This window comes from Strix aluco, chromosome 17 (assembly GCF_031877795.1).
Source record: "Strix aluco isolate bStrAlu1 chromosome 17, bStrAlu1.hap1, whole genome shotgun sequence".
Taxonomy (NCBI): Eukaryota; Metazoa; Chordata; class Aves; order Strigiformes; family Strigidae; genus Strix; species Strix aluco.
In genome coordinates this window covers 501,956-515,434 of record NC_133947.1, presented here as the reverse complement: position 1 = coordinate 515,434, position 13,479 = coordinate 501,956, and the positions used below count along the sequence as shown (strand labels likewise).

The window sequence follows — 13,479 nt, the reverse complement described above, 5'->3', positions numbered from 1 at the left end:
TGGGGATTTCCTCTTGACGGAGTGTTTTGTAACGTTATCTGATACTATCGAATCTTTCTGAGTAAATACAGTGTAGTGTTAAACTCAGAGCTGCTTGTCTCGCCCCTTGGCCGTGCTGTAGGAGAGGCCCGGAAGGTTCTTGCCCACCGGCCCCCTCCCCATCTCTCTTCCTGAGCATGTGGGCACCCTCCAATTTTTGGAGGGCTCTTCCCTCTGCCTCTTGCTGTGTGCAGCTCCGACCCTGCCTCCCCTCCCGGCCCAGGCACTGTGGGAACACCAGCTGCTGTCCCCCCGGCTGGAGGATGAGGGGGCTGGAGGAAGGCCCAGGGCCGGCTCCTGAAGCCGGGAAGCGCTGGGGTCCCCTCCGCAGCCAGACCCTGCGCCGGGTCACCATGACCAGCTCAGTGGCCACAGGCACGTGCCTGAGCAGCGGCTGCTCCCTGGGCACTGCGGGTTTCCCTCCACCCTGTCCCCCTCTCCGTGGGGAGCACAGGAAATAACTCATCCCTGGCTCGGGGTAAACATCTTTCCCAAGAGTGAAACTGCCTGGCCAGGACAAGTACCCGGCTGTAAGTGAGCGTCAGGCTGTGCCCTCCCACGCTCCACCCGGCCCAGCCTGTGCTCTGATCCACCTGGGCGGTCCCGGCTTCGCTCCGGGGCCACCGAGGGGTCCCGAGCCCAGTGGGGGTGACGGCCGTGCTCGCAGGCTTGCCCGGGGGGGGGGCGGGGGAGGCTGCTGGAGCGCAGGGGAGGTCCCAGCCCCCCAAGCCCTCCTTTGGCAGGGCTTTTCCCACTGCACTGGAAGGCAGCTCCCCTGAAGAACCCCCACCAACGCCCTGATGTGGAAGGGGAAGAAAGTCCCTTCAGCCGGTGACTAAAAAAAACCCAAAGCCGCAGCTTCTTCCCCCAGACAGCAGCCGGGCAGCACGCCAGCCCCCAGCACTGGCCGTGCCCTGTCAAGGACGGGCCTGGCTCCAGGCTCCTGTCGAAGCCTTGTGCCGTGGGGCTCTGTGGGGGCTGCGGGGCCCAGCCCAGCCCCACCAGCCTCCCGCTGCGGGCCCCTCGCCACGCGGGAACCAACGCTTGCTGCTCCGTGGGCCGGCACCCCCGCAGCGCGCTCGCTTGTTGGCTGGAAGTGCTTTATTGCTCGCTCTGACCTGCAGCCACCTGCGCCGAGGGGGGTCCCGCCACCACGCTGCTCACGCTGTCGTGGCGAGGGGGCAGCCGGGGGCAGGGATCCCACCCGCCGGTGGGGCTGTCGGCACGGGGGGTGGCTGGGGCAGCACCCTGATGCCTCACTCGTGTTGGCAGAAGCTCTTCAGCGGCGGGGGCAGGTCCAGGCCGTCGATGGCCAGGCGGTGGACGATGTGCTTCTGGATGACGAGCCGGCAGAGCGTCTGCAGGGAGGGAACTGGGGGAGAACAGAAAGAAGCCACTGAGCTGCCGAGTCGCCGGCGAGGCTGAGAGCAGAGGGCTCTGGGGGAGACGGGCCCCGAGGGTCTGTGTTTTGGGGCTTGCTCTGCAGCAGGAGCAGGCACCGTCTGCCCCGGCTGCACGGGAGAGCTGGTGCCAGCGCGGGGCCGCGGGCAGTGAACCTCCCCCCGTTACTTGGAGGCAGGCGGGCGGGCAGTGCCCGAGCTGTGCGTTACCGTGGCTGGTTTGCCTTTGTTTTCTCTGGGGGCTGCTGAGCAGCTCTCCAGGGTCTCACATCCCCATGCTGCGCTTTCCTTTCATCCCACTCCCTTGGTCCGCTCCAGGCCGGGGCTGCGGGGACGGCTCCCATGATGCCTTTGAGGCCACCCTCTCGTGAGCCGTTCCCGTGGCCGTGCGCGGGCTCTGCCCTGTTCCCGCTCCTGTGACACGCGCCCTGGGGGATTCCTCTTGCCCGAGCCCTGTGTGGCCCGGCAGCGCTGGTGCAATTAGCTGCGGCCCAGACTCCGGCGCAGCCCGTGGGCCTCGGTTCATCTGCAGCCTCCGAGAGCCAAACCTGAGGAGAGCAGCCCAGGGCATCGCGCTCAGACCCGGTCGTTTCGCCTCTCCGGCTGGGGGGCCGGTGCCAGGCAGAGCAGAGCCCAGCCACGCCGGGCCCAGCTGGCTCCCGGCCTCGTGCCGTTCTTGGGTGGCCACGGTGCTTATCTGCACCTCGGCCTCTCCGGCACCGCGTCACATGTTGCTCAGCCGCTCGCTCCTGGGTTTCACTTCACCAGCCAGACCCCGGCTGGGGACGGAACCACACTGAGGTGGATTTTTAAGCCCTGCGGAAGTGTTGCAGAAACCGGAGCTGCTGAAATCTTGGTGGAGGGGAGGAACCCAGATTATGCCTCCGTGGCAGTGCCCGTGCCAGCCGCAGCGCTCGTGGGGACCCACGGCGGGGAGGGGGGCAGCTCTCCTCGAGGTACGTGCTTCCCCACGCGAGTCCCTCGCGAGCAGCCGGGGTCGGGGCTGGGCCCTCCAAGGGGCTCAGTGGCCTCCTGACGCGCAGTCCCGGGGCGGGGGGTTGCAGCGGCCGGGCATGTTTAACCTCCCTGCTTGGATAATGTGGCTCGCGGCAGCTGGCAGGGAGAACCCCGGATTTCAGCCTTGAATTTCCCAGATCCTTGGAAATCCCAGATTTTAGCCTTGAAACAGAAGCAGCTGAACTTTGCACCAGCGAGAAGCGGGGGGTGGCCAGGGGCAGCTGGCACCCAGGCGCCAGCTCTCCCGTCCCTCACCTAATCAGCATCTGCTGATTTTTCCAGTATGCTGCTAATTAACACTAATTAGCCTGACTCCTCAGTGACCAGCACCAGCTTTCCCAGCCCCTCCCCAGCCGGCTGAGGGATGCCGGGTATGGCCCAATCGCCGACGGCATCACGGGGTGTCTGCCCGGGGCGCCTCGTGGCCGGGCACGGGGTGGGCGGCGGGCGCAGCCGGATGTTTTGATGCCCGGGCAGGACGTTGCTGTGGCTCCGGGCTGCCGCGGGGCGGGGGTGGGCACGGCGGGGGTGGGCAGGGGCTCCCCAGCCCCCAGGAAGCAGCTCCGGTCAGGGGTGTCCCTCTGGCCAGGGCCGAGTGTGGCACTGCCAGGGGGGCTCAGCTCCGCCGTCCCGCAGCCCCTGCTCTGGGGCAGCCCAGAACACCCCCTGCCATCGCTCCGTTTGCGAGGGGTGTCCAGGCTGGGCTCTCCCCGGCCCCCCCCGGCAGAGCTTTCAGCAGACGCTGCCCAGGGGGTCTCGCCCGCGCTCCGCCAGGGCTCTCCTGTGCCCGCTGCCCCGTGTCCCTCTGCCCGTGGCATGCGCTGACACTCCCACCGTTGGGGACTTTGGGGTGACCCTGCCGGAGCCCCCCCCGGCTCCTGGCCCGTGCAGAACGTGCCCCAGGGAGGGGACGGGTACCTACAGCCGTATTCCACCGGGATGACCCGGACGCTCTTGGTGGAGGCAAAGACGTCGACGACGGCGTAGAGCGGGCGGGCGGCGGGCAGGCGCCTGGCGCTGGGCCCCATGTCCTCGCCGTTGATGACGATGTGCATGTCGGCGGTGCCGTCGGGCTGCGGGGCGTACAGCACGCCGATGCGGCTGCGCCGGGCGGTGGCGGGCAGCACGTTCATCTTGTAGAGGTCGTCCAGGATGTGGCTGTAGCGCCCGGGCCGGCTGCGCCCCACCAGCGTGTCGCGGGGGATCCGCACCCGCTCGATCAGCAGGAAGGGATCCCCGGGGGGGCTCCACGCCGGCGCCTCCTCCCCGTCCACTGTGACGCGGTTGTGGCTCCGCGTGATGGCGAACACCCAGGTGTCCCCCATGTTGACCAGGTCCGGCAGCGAGTACTCGGGCACCACCTCCAGGCTCTGGGGGTCGTGGGCCGTCAGCCCCACGCGCAGGTGCCCGCACCAGCCCAGCTCCTTCTCCTCGATCTCCACCAGGAAGATCTGCCCGGGCGCCAGCGGCTCCTGGCTGAAGCAGAGCCCGTTGGCGAAGCTCTCCACGCGCGTGGCCCGCGTGCGCGAGGCGTCCAGCCGGACGTTGGCGCCGTGGACGTGGTGGAAGCGCGCGGCGAAGCGGCACCGGGCAGCCATCGCCGCCGCGGCTATTTTTAACCGTCCCCGTCCCAGCTGCTGCGAGGCGGTGACAGCCCCGCGGGGCAGGGACGGCTCGGAGGGGTCCTAGTGCCGCGGCGGGGGCGGGAGGGGACCCCAACCGGCCTGGCGGTGCCCAGCGGCCCCTGGCGGTGCCCGGCGGTGCCCGGCAGCCGAACCGTGCGCGGTGCTGCCTGGCGGTGCCCATCGGTGCCCGGTGGTGCCCGGTGGTCCCTGGCAGTGCCTGGCTGTGCCCATCGGGCACCGACCCCCCGTCCCCCCTCGCTGCCGTGGGGGCTGAGGGCTCCCCCCGGGCCGGCTCCCCCGCCCCCCCACCCCGGGCCTGTGCTCCCCCCGGGACACCCCCCCCGCCCCCCCCGCGAGTCGCGGGGCCGGAGCCGCTCCCACGTGCGGCCTCGGGAGCGGGGCAGGGTCCGGCCGCCCCCGGGGTGCTGATTGGCCGCCGCCAGGCCCCGCCCCACTCACGTGATCACCGCGGTCATATGGGCGGGTGTCATGTGCCCGCCGGGGTCGGCGCCTGCGAGAGCCGCGCCGGGAGCGGCTGGGGTCAGCCGGGGGGGGGGGGGGGGGGGGGACACCGGGCGGGACCGGCCCCGGGGGAGCGGAGCCGGGGGGGGGACACCGGGCGGGACCGGCCCCGGGGGAGCGGAGCCGGGGGGGGGACACCGGGCGGGACCGGCCCCGGGGGAGCGGAGCCGGGGGGGGGGACACCGGGCGGGAACCGGCCCCGGGGGAGCGGAGCCGGGGGGGGACACCGGGCGGGACCGGCCCCGGGGGAGCGGGGCGCGGGGCCGGCCCCGGGGCAGCCGCGGCGTTTGCGGTCGTTCCAGGCCGGCAGCGCCCCGACCTCCCCTCCCGCTCCCCCCCGCAGATGGGGCTGGTGCTGCTGTGCGCGATGCTGCTGGGGCTGGGCTGGGCCGCCCCGACGGGCCACGAAGTGACCTTCCTGCCCGGGCTGGGCAAGCAGCCCGCCTTCCGGCACTTCTCGGGCTACCTGTGCGCCGGGCCGGGCAAGCACCTGCACTACTGGTAGGTGGGGCCGGGGCCGCGAGGGGGGACCGGGGCCGGGAGGGGGCTCGAGCGGCTGCCGGGCCCTGACGGCCGTGTGTCCGCAGGTTTGTGGAGGCCCAGAGCAACCCCCAGAGCAGCCCCTTGGTGCTGTGGCTGAACGGCGGCCCCGGCTGCAGCTCCATGGAGGGTTTCCTGAAGGAGCACGGCCCCTTCCTGGTCAGTAGCCGCAGCCGCCCCGGGGCTCGGGGTCGCAGGGCATGAGCCGTCCCGCTGGGGCCAGCCCGGCCGTGCCCACCGGTCGCTGCCTTCTGCTTCCTCAGATCCAGCCCGACGGCGTCACGCTGAAGTACAACGACTACGCCTGGAACAAGGTACGGGCGCGGCCCCCCACGGCCCCGGGGAACTGGCTCAGGGTTCCTCTTGCCCTCCCTCTCCGCAGAGCGCAGCCCCCCGCCTCGCCGAGCCGGGATGGGATGGGATGGGGGGGTCTCCCCTGATCTCCAGCTCCTCTGCCGTCCCCCCAGATTGCCAACGTGCTCTACCTGGAGTCTCCCGCTGGTGTCGGCTTCTCGTACTCCGAGGACAAGAAATACGCCACAAATGACACCGAGGCGAGTGACCCAGGCTGCTGGGGGGGACCCGCCTCCTCCTGCCTCACTGCCTGACCCCCGGGCCCCTCCTGCCCACAGGTCGCTCACAACAACTATCTGGCGCTGAAGGATTTCCTCCGGCTCTTCCCCGAGTACTCCAAGAACGATCTCTTCCTCACTGGGGAGAGCTACGGGGGGATCTACATCCCCACGCTGGCCGAGTGGGTGATGCAGGACCCCAGCCTCAACCTGAAGGTGCGTGGCCGGGCGGGGGGCTCGGCGTGGTGCCGGGGGGTGACGGGCCACAGGGCGGGTCTGGCCCTGGGGCCTTTCATCCTCTGCTGGCAGCGGCTGCCGGCAGACGTGTCCGTCCGTGCCGCGGGACGAGGGGAGCGTTCTCAGGCGCCCCCGACCCTTCCTGTTCCTGCTGCAGAGTAAACAGCGCCACATCTGCTTCCTGCCGCTGCCCGGTGGGGAGCTGCGTTACAACAGAGCTGTTTTTCTTCTTGCCTCGCAGGGAATCGCTGTGGGAAACGGCCTCTCATCCTACGAGATCAACGACAACTCCCTGGTTTACTTCGCCTACTACCACGGGCTGCTGGGGACCGAGTAAGAGGAGGGGGAGCGCTGCCGCCAGACGCGCCGTCCCTGTGCGAGCAGGACGGGGGCACGGCCCGGGGTGGGGGTCCGTGGCGTGTGGGATGAGGGGAGATCCCAGCCTGACATGGGCCAGCAGCTGGGCTGTGGAGGTGGCCCCTCACCCGGGGCAGCTCCTGTGGGTGCATTTGTTTGTGGGGTGCTGGGCCACGGCTGCCGGCTTTGTGCCGGTGTCGCTGTCTGGGCTGCGTGGTCCAAGTCCTCCGTCCCTGCCCACAGGCTGTGGAAGGACTTGCAGGCCTTCTGCTGCTCCCAGGGCAAGTGCAACTTCCACGACAGCTCCAACCTGAACTGCACGCTCAAGGTGAGGGGTGATGGAGCCCCCGAGCACGTGCCCAGCACCGCTGTCTGCGAGCAGCGCCCGCCTGCCTCCGGATGGGCCCATGGCCCCTCGAGTGTCCTGCTGAGTCCCAAACCCTTCCTGCGGCTCATTGCAGATGGAGGAGATGATTCAGATCGTAGAGGAGTCCGGCCTCAACATCTACAACCTCTACGCACCGTGTGATGGTGGCGTCCCTGGGAGCCTGAGGTGAGAGTGGCCCCGGGGAAAAGGGGTCTCGGGGCAGCGGCTGCGCTGGGGCGCAGGGTCCTGGCTGGCGGAGGGACGTGGCTCCCACTGGAACGGGGGGGCTGTGTCTGGCCGCTGCCGAGGACCCCCCCAGGGAGGGCCCCGAGCCCTTGTTCCTCCAGCGCTTTCAGCCCATCCCCGCGCTCGCTCCGGCTGCAGGTACGATGGTGAATATCTCGTCACGCACGACCTGGGCAACTCCTTCATCCGGATGCCGCTGAGGTTCTCCTGGCGGCAGGTGAGCCCGGGCTGCTGGGCCGCGAGTGTCCTCGGCGCTGCCCGCAGGCAGGGAGCGGCGGCACTGGGTGCTGCTGTGGCAGGGACTCTCCCAATTCTCCCCCAGAACCTGCTCCGGATGCCGGTAGCTCGGAAGAGGGTCCGGATGGACCCTCCCTGCACCAACTCCACAGCCCTGAGCATGTACCTGAACTCCCCGGGGGTGCGGAGAGCTCTCCACATCTCCCCCGCTGCCGCCGAGTGGCAGGTGTGCAGGTGAGCGAGCTGCGGCCGTGGGGGACGGTCGGGGCCGGGGGCGGCCGCCAGCGCCCGCCTGACACCAGCGCTTCCTCCGCAGCTTCGAGGTCAACCGCGGCTACAAGCGCCTGTTCATGCAGATGAACGACCAGTACCTGAAGCTGCTCGGGGCCACGGTGCGTGTTGGGGGGAGCCCCCCAGGCCCTGGGACCGGCTCGGCCAAACCGGCCTCCTGCCCCGCGAAACGCTCACGCTGCGTCTGCTCTGCAGAAATATCGGATCCTGGTGTACAACGGGGACGTTGACATGGCCTGCAACTTCCTCGGGGACCAGTGGTTCGTGGACTCCCTGTGCCAGAAGGTAAATGGGCAGCGCAGGGCCTGGGCCAGGATGGCCACCAGCCACGTGCTGGGGCTGGCCGCGGCGGGAGCGCAGCACTGAGGGCGCTGTGCCGGTCCCAGGTGCAGGTTGCTCGCCGGCCCTGGCTCTACACCGAAGGAGGCGAGAACCAGATCGGGGGTTTCGTGAAGGAGTTCACCAACATCGCCTTCCTCACTGTCAAGGTAGGGCCGTGGGGCCGGGGCTGCCAGCCGTGGGCGGGCGCGCCGGACAGCGGTGCCGCGGTGCTGGGCAGCTCCACAGCCAGCCCTGACCCGCCACCCCCGTTGTCTGCAGGGAGCCGGGCACATGGTGCCCACGGACCGGCCGCTCGCCGCCTTCACCATGTTCAGCCACTTCATTAAGAACGAGCCCTATTAGGAGCTGGGGGGGCAGCACCGGGCGCCCCAGCTGCCCTCGTGCCCGGCTCCTCCCGCGCAGCCCCTCCTCACCGCCGCTCGGCTGTGCCCCGGCTCCAGCACCATGAAACGGGTCACCCTGCGGCCGGGGGGGCTCCCCCCAGCCCGCGGGACGGCAGCCGGCTGGACGTGGCACACGGCAGCAGTGGGGGGGGACGGGGAGCCCCGGGGGCTCCCCCCTTGCTGGGTGAGGCGTTGTGCCCCCACCACAGCTGTCTCCTCGCTTGTGGCTTCTTGTCTCGCCCCCTCGCTGTCCGGGGCGGCAGCTGCTTCCCTCTGGGCAGGGAATGGGCCCCACCACTCCCCCGTGGCCCCCACACACATGCAGCCTGGGCAGGGCCCGCGGCGGCTGCCCCCCGGGAGGAAAGCGCGGCTCTCGGGGGGGCTGCGGGTAGCGGGGTGCTGCTCCAGGGGCTTCCCGCCCCCTTCCCGCTGCTCCCCTGTCCAATCCCGGCGAAGGAGGCTTCACCGTGGAGACAAAGACAACCCCGCCGCCCCTCACTGCCTGGGAACTCGCAATAAACTCTCTGAACAAGGCGGTTCTGCCCCTCATTGCCCAGCTCCCCCCACCACTCCGCTCTCCCCCCCCTTTGTTTCCCACCATGCGCCCAGGATCCAGTGGAGGCGAGTGCCCACGCGTGGTGCTGGGGAGCCAGGGCCTGCAGCCCCCTTGCTGCGGGGCGTCCCCAGGGCCTGGGAACAGCCCCGTTGAGCTGGGAAGAGCAGCAGCTCTGAGCCGCAGCTGCCTCCCGAGGGCCTGTCGCCTCCTTCCCCCCCCTCCCCATGTGCAGTCCCGTGTGGTTCCAGCCTCCAAGCAACGAGGCCACGCGGGTTGGCGTCGAGCGGTTTATTTGTGTAAGGAGAAGGGGCGCAGCAGGGCTTCCCAGAGCGGCCGTCTCCGCCTTGCTGCTACCCCCCAGGGCACGGGCGCTGCAGGACGCACCGGGGAAGCTGCTTCCTACCTCCAGTCTGCGGGTCCAGCCCGGGATCTGCCCTCGGTGCGAGGTGAAGGAGCGGGCGAGGAGAAGAGCTAGAGCGGGTGGGGGTCTGCGCTGGGCTCAGCGGGCCACGGGCTGGGGTAGGCAGGGGCTGTAGGGCCCGGGCGGTATTTCTCAATCACCTCCCGCAGCCCCTTGGAGAAGTGGAGATCAGCTCCCACCGTCAGGAATCCCTGCGAGGAAGAGGAGGAGGAGGGTCAGCGCAAGGCGGGGGTGGCTGCACCCCAGCAGGACACAGTCCCTGTGCCCCCGGGGCCTGTCCCTGTCCCGCCACATACCGCATGGTTGGTGACCACCTCCCTGGTGAAGTCCATGCCCTCCGGCAGCGGGATCTGCACCCCCTTTTTAGTGCGCTCTGCGGGGAGGGAGAGAGGCAGTGAAGCCCGGCGGTGCCCACCGTTAATGAGGGGCATGATTCTGCTGGTGATGAGGACCGTGATCCTACCGTTAATGAGGGGCATGATCGTCAGCTGCAGCAGCGTCTTCAGTGGGCCCTGGAGTGAGAACAGCTGGGGAGAGGAGCTGGGGTGAGCACAGCGGCACCAGCACCGGGCGGGCTAAAGGGGGGTCCTGCACTGCACAGTCCCCCCCGAGCCATGGCTGGGGGCTGGCAGGGGAGGCCGGACCCCCCCCGGGCTGGCACGGGGCCGCTCACCGCTAGCGACTCCAGCGCAGACTGCTTGGAGTAGATACGAAACCTGCGGAGGGGAGGAAGTGGCCGTGAGCGGAGCGCGGAGGGGGGGACCTGCCCCCCAGCCCCCCCACCGCGGGCCGTACCGTCGCAGGTCCAGCTGCACGCGCAGCGCCTTCCCCTGCAGAAACACCCTGGCGCTCAGCTTGGTTTCCTAGGGAGAGCGAGGGCTGAGGCGCAGCCCGGCTGTGCCCGCCGTGGCGGGCAGCTGGCCCGGCCGGGCTGCTCCAGCTCCGGGGACACCAGCGCCTTCCCGCGTGGGGTGGGAAACGCTGCTCCCCGCGCAGCCCCCCCTCACCATGGCCACGCTGGAGAGCTGGACAGCGGGGCGGCCCGGCGGCACCAGCGAGATGTTGAGGAAGGCAGAGACGGAGACGGAGGTGCCCGAGGGTTTGATGATGCAGCGCGGGGGAGCCGACACCTGCAGCACCAGCCGCAGGGGCGCGTCCACGGCTGGGCTCTGAGGAGGGCGGGTGAGCCGGAGGCCGGAGCCGGGCAGGGCCACGCTCTGCCCCAGGGGCTCCCCCGGGGCTCCCATCCCCCCCTCGCTGCTCCTCTCACCAGCATGAAGATGGTCCCAAAGAAGGTGGCTCTCAGCAAAACCTCCAGGTCCTTGGGCACCTGCAGGGAGGAGAAACCACCCGAGGGTAAGCGAGCGGTTGCTGTTGATCCCAGCAGAGCTGCTCCCTCAATGGCACCTCCTCTGCCCTCCGTCCCTCCCGCCTGGCAGCAGCCCCCGCTCACCTTCTCCCCCTCGAGCTCTATGGCCAGCACGCCCGCCTGGAAGTATGCGTGCATGGCCGAGTCGAAGAAGTACTCGGAGAAGGCGACGTAGACCATGCGCTCGGTCTCCTTGATCACCGGCTCCACCGCGTGGTTCTCCAGCTCCTGGTTCTCCGTCGTGCGGGGGAAGAACACGCCCTGGGCCAAGAGCGGGACCCGTTTCTGCAGCTGTAGCGCAGCTCGCCCTGCTCGCCCCGTGGGGCCCAGCCGGCACGGCCGCCCCCCCAGGGATGGCGGGAGGGTTGGCAGGGCTGGAGCTGGAGCTCACCTTGAAGTCTAGGTCGAGGGTGTCCGCGGAGATGGCCGGGTCCCGCAGGAGGGAGTAGTCAATCCCGATGTGTTCATCCACGTAGTTCCTCACTGCCAGGGAAGGTGTGTGGCCATGACCACGCCGGGGGCTGTCCGGCCCATCGCTGCCCAGCTCTGCCCTCCCCACGCTGAGCAGGGTCTGGCCCCTTCCCCCAGGCACCACTCACCTGGCACCGTGTCCAGCACGGAGTTCAGCAGCACCAGGCTGGCGTGCTCCAGGGAGGGGCAGATCTGAAAGGCAAGGGGCTGGGTGAGGAGGGGAACCACTCCCGGGTCCAGGTGAGGACCCAGACCCAGCTCCTGCTGTGGGCCAGGGCAAGGCTGGGCTCCCCCAGGTCCCCCAACTGCCCACGCTCAGCTGTACCTGCTGGCTGAGGAGGAAGCGCATCCCAGTGACGATGAAGGTGCTCAGGAACTCGTAGACCTTCCTGTAGGACACAACAGCCGCTCCGTGGCTGCCTGCCTTCCCCTGCGGCCCCAGCTCTGTCCCTCCACCCCCGAGGGCCCACAGGTGCAGAAAGCAGGGTCAGGGAGCCGTGGATGGGCAGATGTGGCCTGGTGGAGGGCTGGGGCTCGGCGGTGGGGCCGGGGGTACCTGAGCGTGCCCGAGAAGCCTGCGTGCATTCTGGCGATGGAGGCGTTGCAGGTGATGTTGGAGATCTTCAGGCGCCCGGCCTCGTCCTTGGCCAGCTGCAGCACCGTGTGGATGTGGACACCATCCGCAGAGGCATTGATGGACCCGATGTCGTAGCTGGAAGTGGGGAAAGAGGATGAGAGGAGCACGCAGCTCCTACAGCCGCAGGGCAGGGCACCCACAGCATCCAGCCGAGCAGTGGCCGTGGCCCAGCGGAGGGTAGGCTGGGGCCCGGGGCAGCGGGAGGCAGCTCACAAGAACCAGTAGAGCAGCTGCCTCCGGAAACGCAGGCTGATGGAGGCATTGCTGATGTTGAAGACGAGATGCTGCTGAGGCTGGAAATGCAGGTCAGAAAACGCCAGCTGCAGGTCCATCACCTTGACCCTGCAGGGGAGGGGACAGAGAGGGTCGGACAGACGGATGGACGCAGGGAGCCACGCGCGCGGGGAGCGGGGCAGCAGCACTCACTGGCTGATGTTGTAGTGGAACTGCCCCTCCTTCCCGTGCAGGTCCGACACTGTGATGTTCTGCAGCTCCTGCTCCACGAAGCGCAGCCCCTCCTGCTTCACTGCAAAGCAAAGCGACCCTGGGCTGGCCCCAGCCGCCCTCCCGGCAGCATCCCCCCACGTGCGGGCAGCACAGGCAGAGTCCCAGCCCACAGCCTTACCCAGGAGCAGCGTCCCAACCTGCCTCTTACCCAGGCCCCGGGAGCAGGGTCCCGCCCGGCCCCTTACCCAGGTCCAGCCCCTTGGAGGTAATCCGGATCTTGCAGCCGGGTGGGCTGTGCGAGGAGGTGACCAGCCAGGGCAGGAGGAGGAGGAGGAGGCAGCTGCCGGCAGCCATCTCGCACCTGGAGGCAGAGAGCGGGGTCAGCAGGGGCTGGCCCGGAGGGGCTCACGGGGGACCCTCGGCCACCCTGGGAGGGCGGCGGCTGCTGCCCAAACTGCTCACAGCCCCGGGGCAGGGGAGGGCCCTGAGGAACAGCCCACAGCTCTGCTGCTCCCCACACCCCAAAACCCCCTGATGCCGCCCAGGTCCCCATCGCCTGCAGCCCACGAGCGGCACAGCCCCCACCCGAGGGTGCTGCACACAAGCACCCCCCGCACGGGGCCTGTGGGGCCCTCAGGGTCCCACGTCTCCTGGGAACTCTCACTCCCCTCAGCTTCTGCCGGCCCCAGCAGCGTCCCACCCTGCCCTGAGCGCACCCGGCTCCCAAAACGGCCCGGCGAGGCGCGAGCCCCAGCACCCCGCAGAGCAGGGAGCGCTCTCCTGTGGGGCTGCCCCCCAGCCCCCCCGGGCAGCCCCCCGCCCCACGGAGACGTGCTGCCTGCCCACCCGCGGGGCTGTGAGGGAGCTGGACCCTCCCCACCCAGCAGCAACAGGCAGAGCTCCCTGCCAGACTGCCAGATGGTCCAGGGCTCCCCCCACACCATTTTCCCCCCACTTCTCGGCGAGGACGGGGGACCCTCCTGCCCGGGACCCAGAGCCGCCATCCTTCCCTGAGGCCATGCGCGGAGCCGGGGTTCGCCTGCACAATGCCGGCCAGTTCGGGTACTTACAGAGGCTTGTCCTCGGCTCCCCTGTTGTGGGGAAGCTGAATCACGTGAAGGGAGGGAGGGAAGGAGAACACCAGTAGCTCCAGGAGTTTCTTCTGAGCCGGCTGAGGTTCCCCTGCCTTTATATATCCCACCAGCTGCCACTCCTTGTGAGCCCACAGCTGGGAGGAGACAGCGGGATGGGGAGGATGAAGGTCCCCCACACGCTGAGCCCCGGCTGCCCGCCAGCACAGGCAGAGTCTGCGGGTCGCTGAGACGCCCCGGCTGCGGGCTGAGCAGGCAGCCTTCCTCCCCCTCCGCAAACGCAGCTCCCCGTGTGTCCTGCACGCGTGGCCA

At 69.6% G+C, this 13,479-nt stretch overlaps 3 protein-coding genes across 5 annotated transcripts; 1 reads left to right on the top strand and 2 right to left on the bottom strand.

Moving 5' to 3' along the window:
* Positions 1 to 1,122: 1,122 nt before the first annotated feature.
* Positions 1,123 to 4,555, bottom strand: NEURL2 (neuralized E3 ubiquitin protein ligase 2). 2 transcript variants are annotated; one of them, XM_074843049.1, is made up of 2 exons: positions 3,375 to 4,555; positions 1,123 to 1,411 (listed from the first exon to the last, which is right to left on the bottom strand). In XM_074843049.1, exons 1-2 carry the CDS (start codon positions 4,052 to 4,054, stop codon positions 1,141 to 1,143), a joined length of 951 nt encoding a protein of 316 aa, XP_074699150.1. In that variant the 5' UTR covers positions 4,055 to 4,555; the 3' UTR covers positions 1,123 to 1,140. The 2 variants fall into 2 exon arrangements, with proteins under 2 accessions (XP_074699150.1, XP_074699151.1); XM_074843050.1 differs by having other exon boundaries at positions 3,379 to 4,546.
* On the top strand, positions 2,215 to 8,709 carry CTSA (cathepsin A). 2 transcript variants are annotated; one of them, XM_074843047.1, is made up of 15 exons: positions 2,215 to 2,395; positions 4,947 to 5,104; positions 5,191 to 5,302; positions 5,407 to 5,457; positions 5,611 to 5,697; positions 5,776 to 5,931; positions 6,194 to 6,285; positions 6,553 to 6,637; positions 6,771 to 6,862; positions 7,061 to 7,139; positions 7,245 to 7,393; positions 7,476 to 7,551; positions 7,646 to 7,735; positions 7,837 to 7,938; positions 8,051 to 8,709. In XM_074843047.1, the coding sequence occupies exons 1-15, from the start codon at positions 2,318 to 2,320 to the stop codon at positions 8,132 to 8,134; spliced, it is 1,491 nt and encodes a 496-aa protein (XP_074699148.1). In that variant the 5' UTR covers positions 2,215 to 2,317; the 3' UTR covers positions 8,135 to 8,709. The 2 variants fall into 2 exon arrangements, with proteins under 2 accessions (XP_074699148.1, XP_074699149.1); XM_074843048.1 differs by lacking the exon at positions 2,215 to 2,395 and adding an exon at positions 2,512 to 2,827.
* Positions 8,710 to 9,004: 295 nt separating this feature from the next.
* Positions 9,005 to 13,273, bottom strand: PLTP (phospholipid transfer protein). The gene is made up of 16 exons (XM_074843046.1): positions 13,147 to 13,273; positions 12,322 to 12,437; positions 12,056 to 12,155; positions 11,843 to 11,971; positions 11,549 to 11,704; positions 11,318 to 11,381; positions 11,121 to 11,184; positions 10,913 to 11,004; positions 10,606 to 10,782; positions 10,423 to 10,482; positions 10,160 to 10,321; positions 9,948 to 10,015; positions 9,826 to 9,868; positions 9,616 to 9,679; positions 9,449 to 9,525; positions 9,005 to 9,343 (listed from the first exon to the last, which is right to left on the bottom strand). Exons 2-16 carry the CDS (start codon positions 12,428 to 12,430, stop codon positions 9,203 to 9,205), a joined length of 1,506 nt encoding a protein of 501 aa, XP_074699147.1. The 5' UTR covers positions 12,431 to 12,437; positions 13,147 to 13,273; the 3' UTR covers positions 9,005 to 9,202.
* Between the last annotated feature and the right edge of the window lie 206 nt (positions 13,274 to 13,479).

Excerpts from the sequence above, each read along its gene's own strand:
- NEURL2 (XM_074843049.1), bottom strand. The coding sequence starts at position 4,054 with ATGGCTGCCCGGTGCCGCTTCGCCGCGCGCTTCCACCACGTCCACGGC. Across the intron at positions 1,412-3,374 it reads CCGGTGGAATACGGCTGTAG|TTCCCTCCCTGCAGACGCTC; the intron begins GTACCCGTCCCC and ends GTTCTCCCCCAG.
- PLTP (XM_074843046.1), bottom strand. The coding sequence starts at position 12,430 with ATGGCTGCCGGCAGCTGCCTCCTCCTCCTCCTCCTGCCCTGGCTGGTC. Across the intron at positions 11,005-11,120 it reads CGTGCTGGACACGGTGCCAG|TGAGGAACTACGTGGATGAA; the intron begins GTGAGTGGTGCC and ends CTTCCCTGGCAG. Across the intron at positions 10,322-10,422 it reads TTGGGACCATCTTCATGCTG|AGCCCAGCCGTGGACGCGCC; the intron begins GTGAGAGGAGCA and ends CGCCCTCCTCAG.
- CTSA (XM_074843047.1), top strand. The coding sequence starts at position 2,318 with ATGCCTCCGTGGCAGTGCCCGTGCCAGCCGCAGCGCTCGTGGGGACCC. Across the intron at positions 7,140-7,244 it reads TGAGGTTCTCCTGGCGGCAG|AACCTGCTCCGGATGCCGGT; the intron begins GTGAGCCCGGGC and ends ATTCTCCCCCAG. Across the intron at positions 7,552-7,645 it reads TGAAGCTGCTCGGGGCCACG|AAATATCGGATCCTGGTGTA; the intron begins GTGCGTGTTGGG and ends TCTGCTCTGCAG.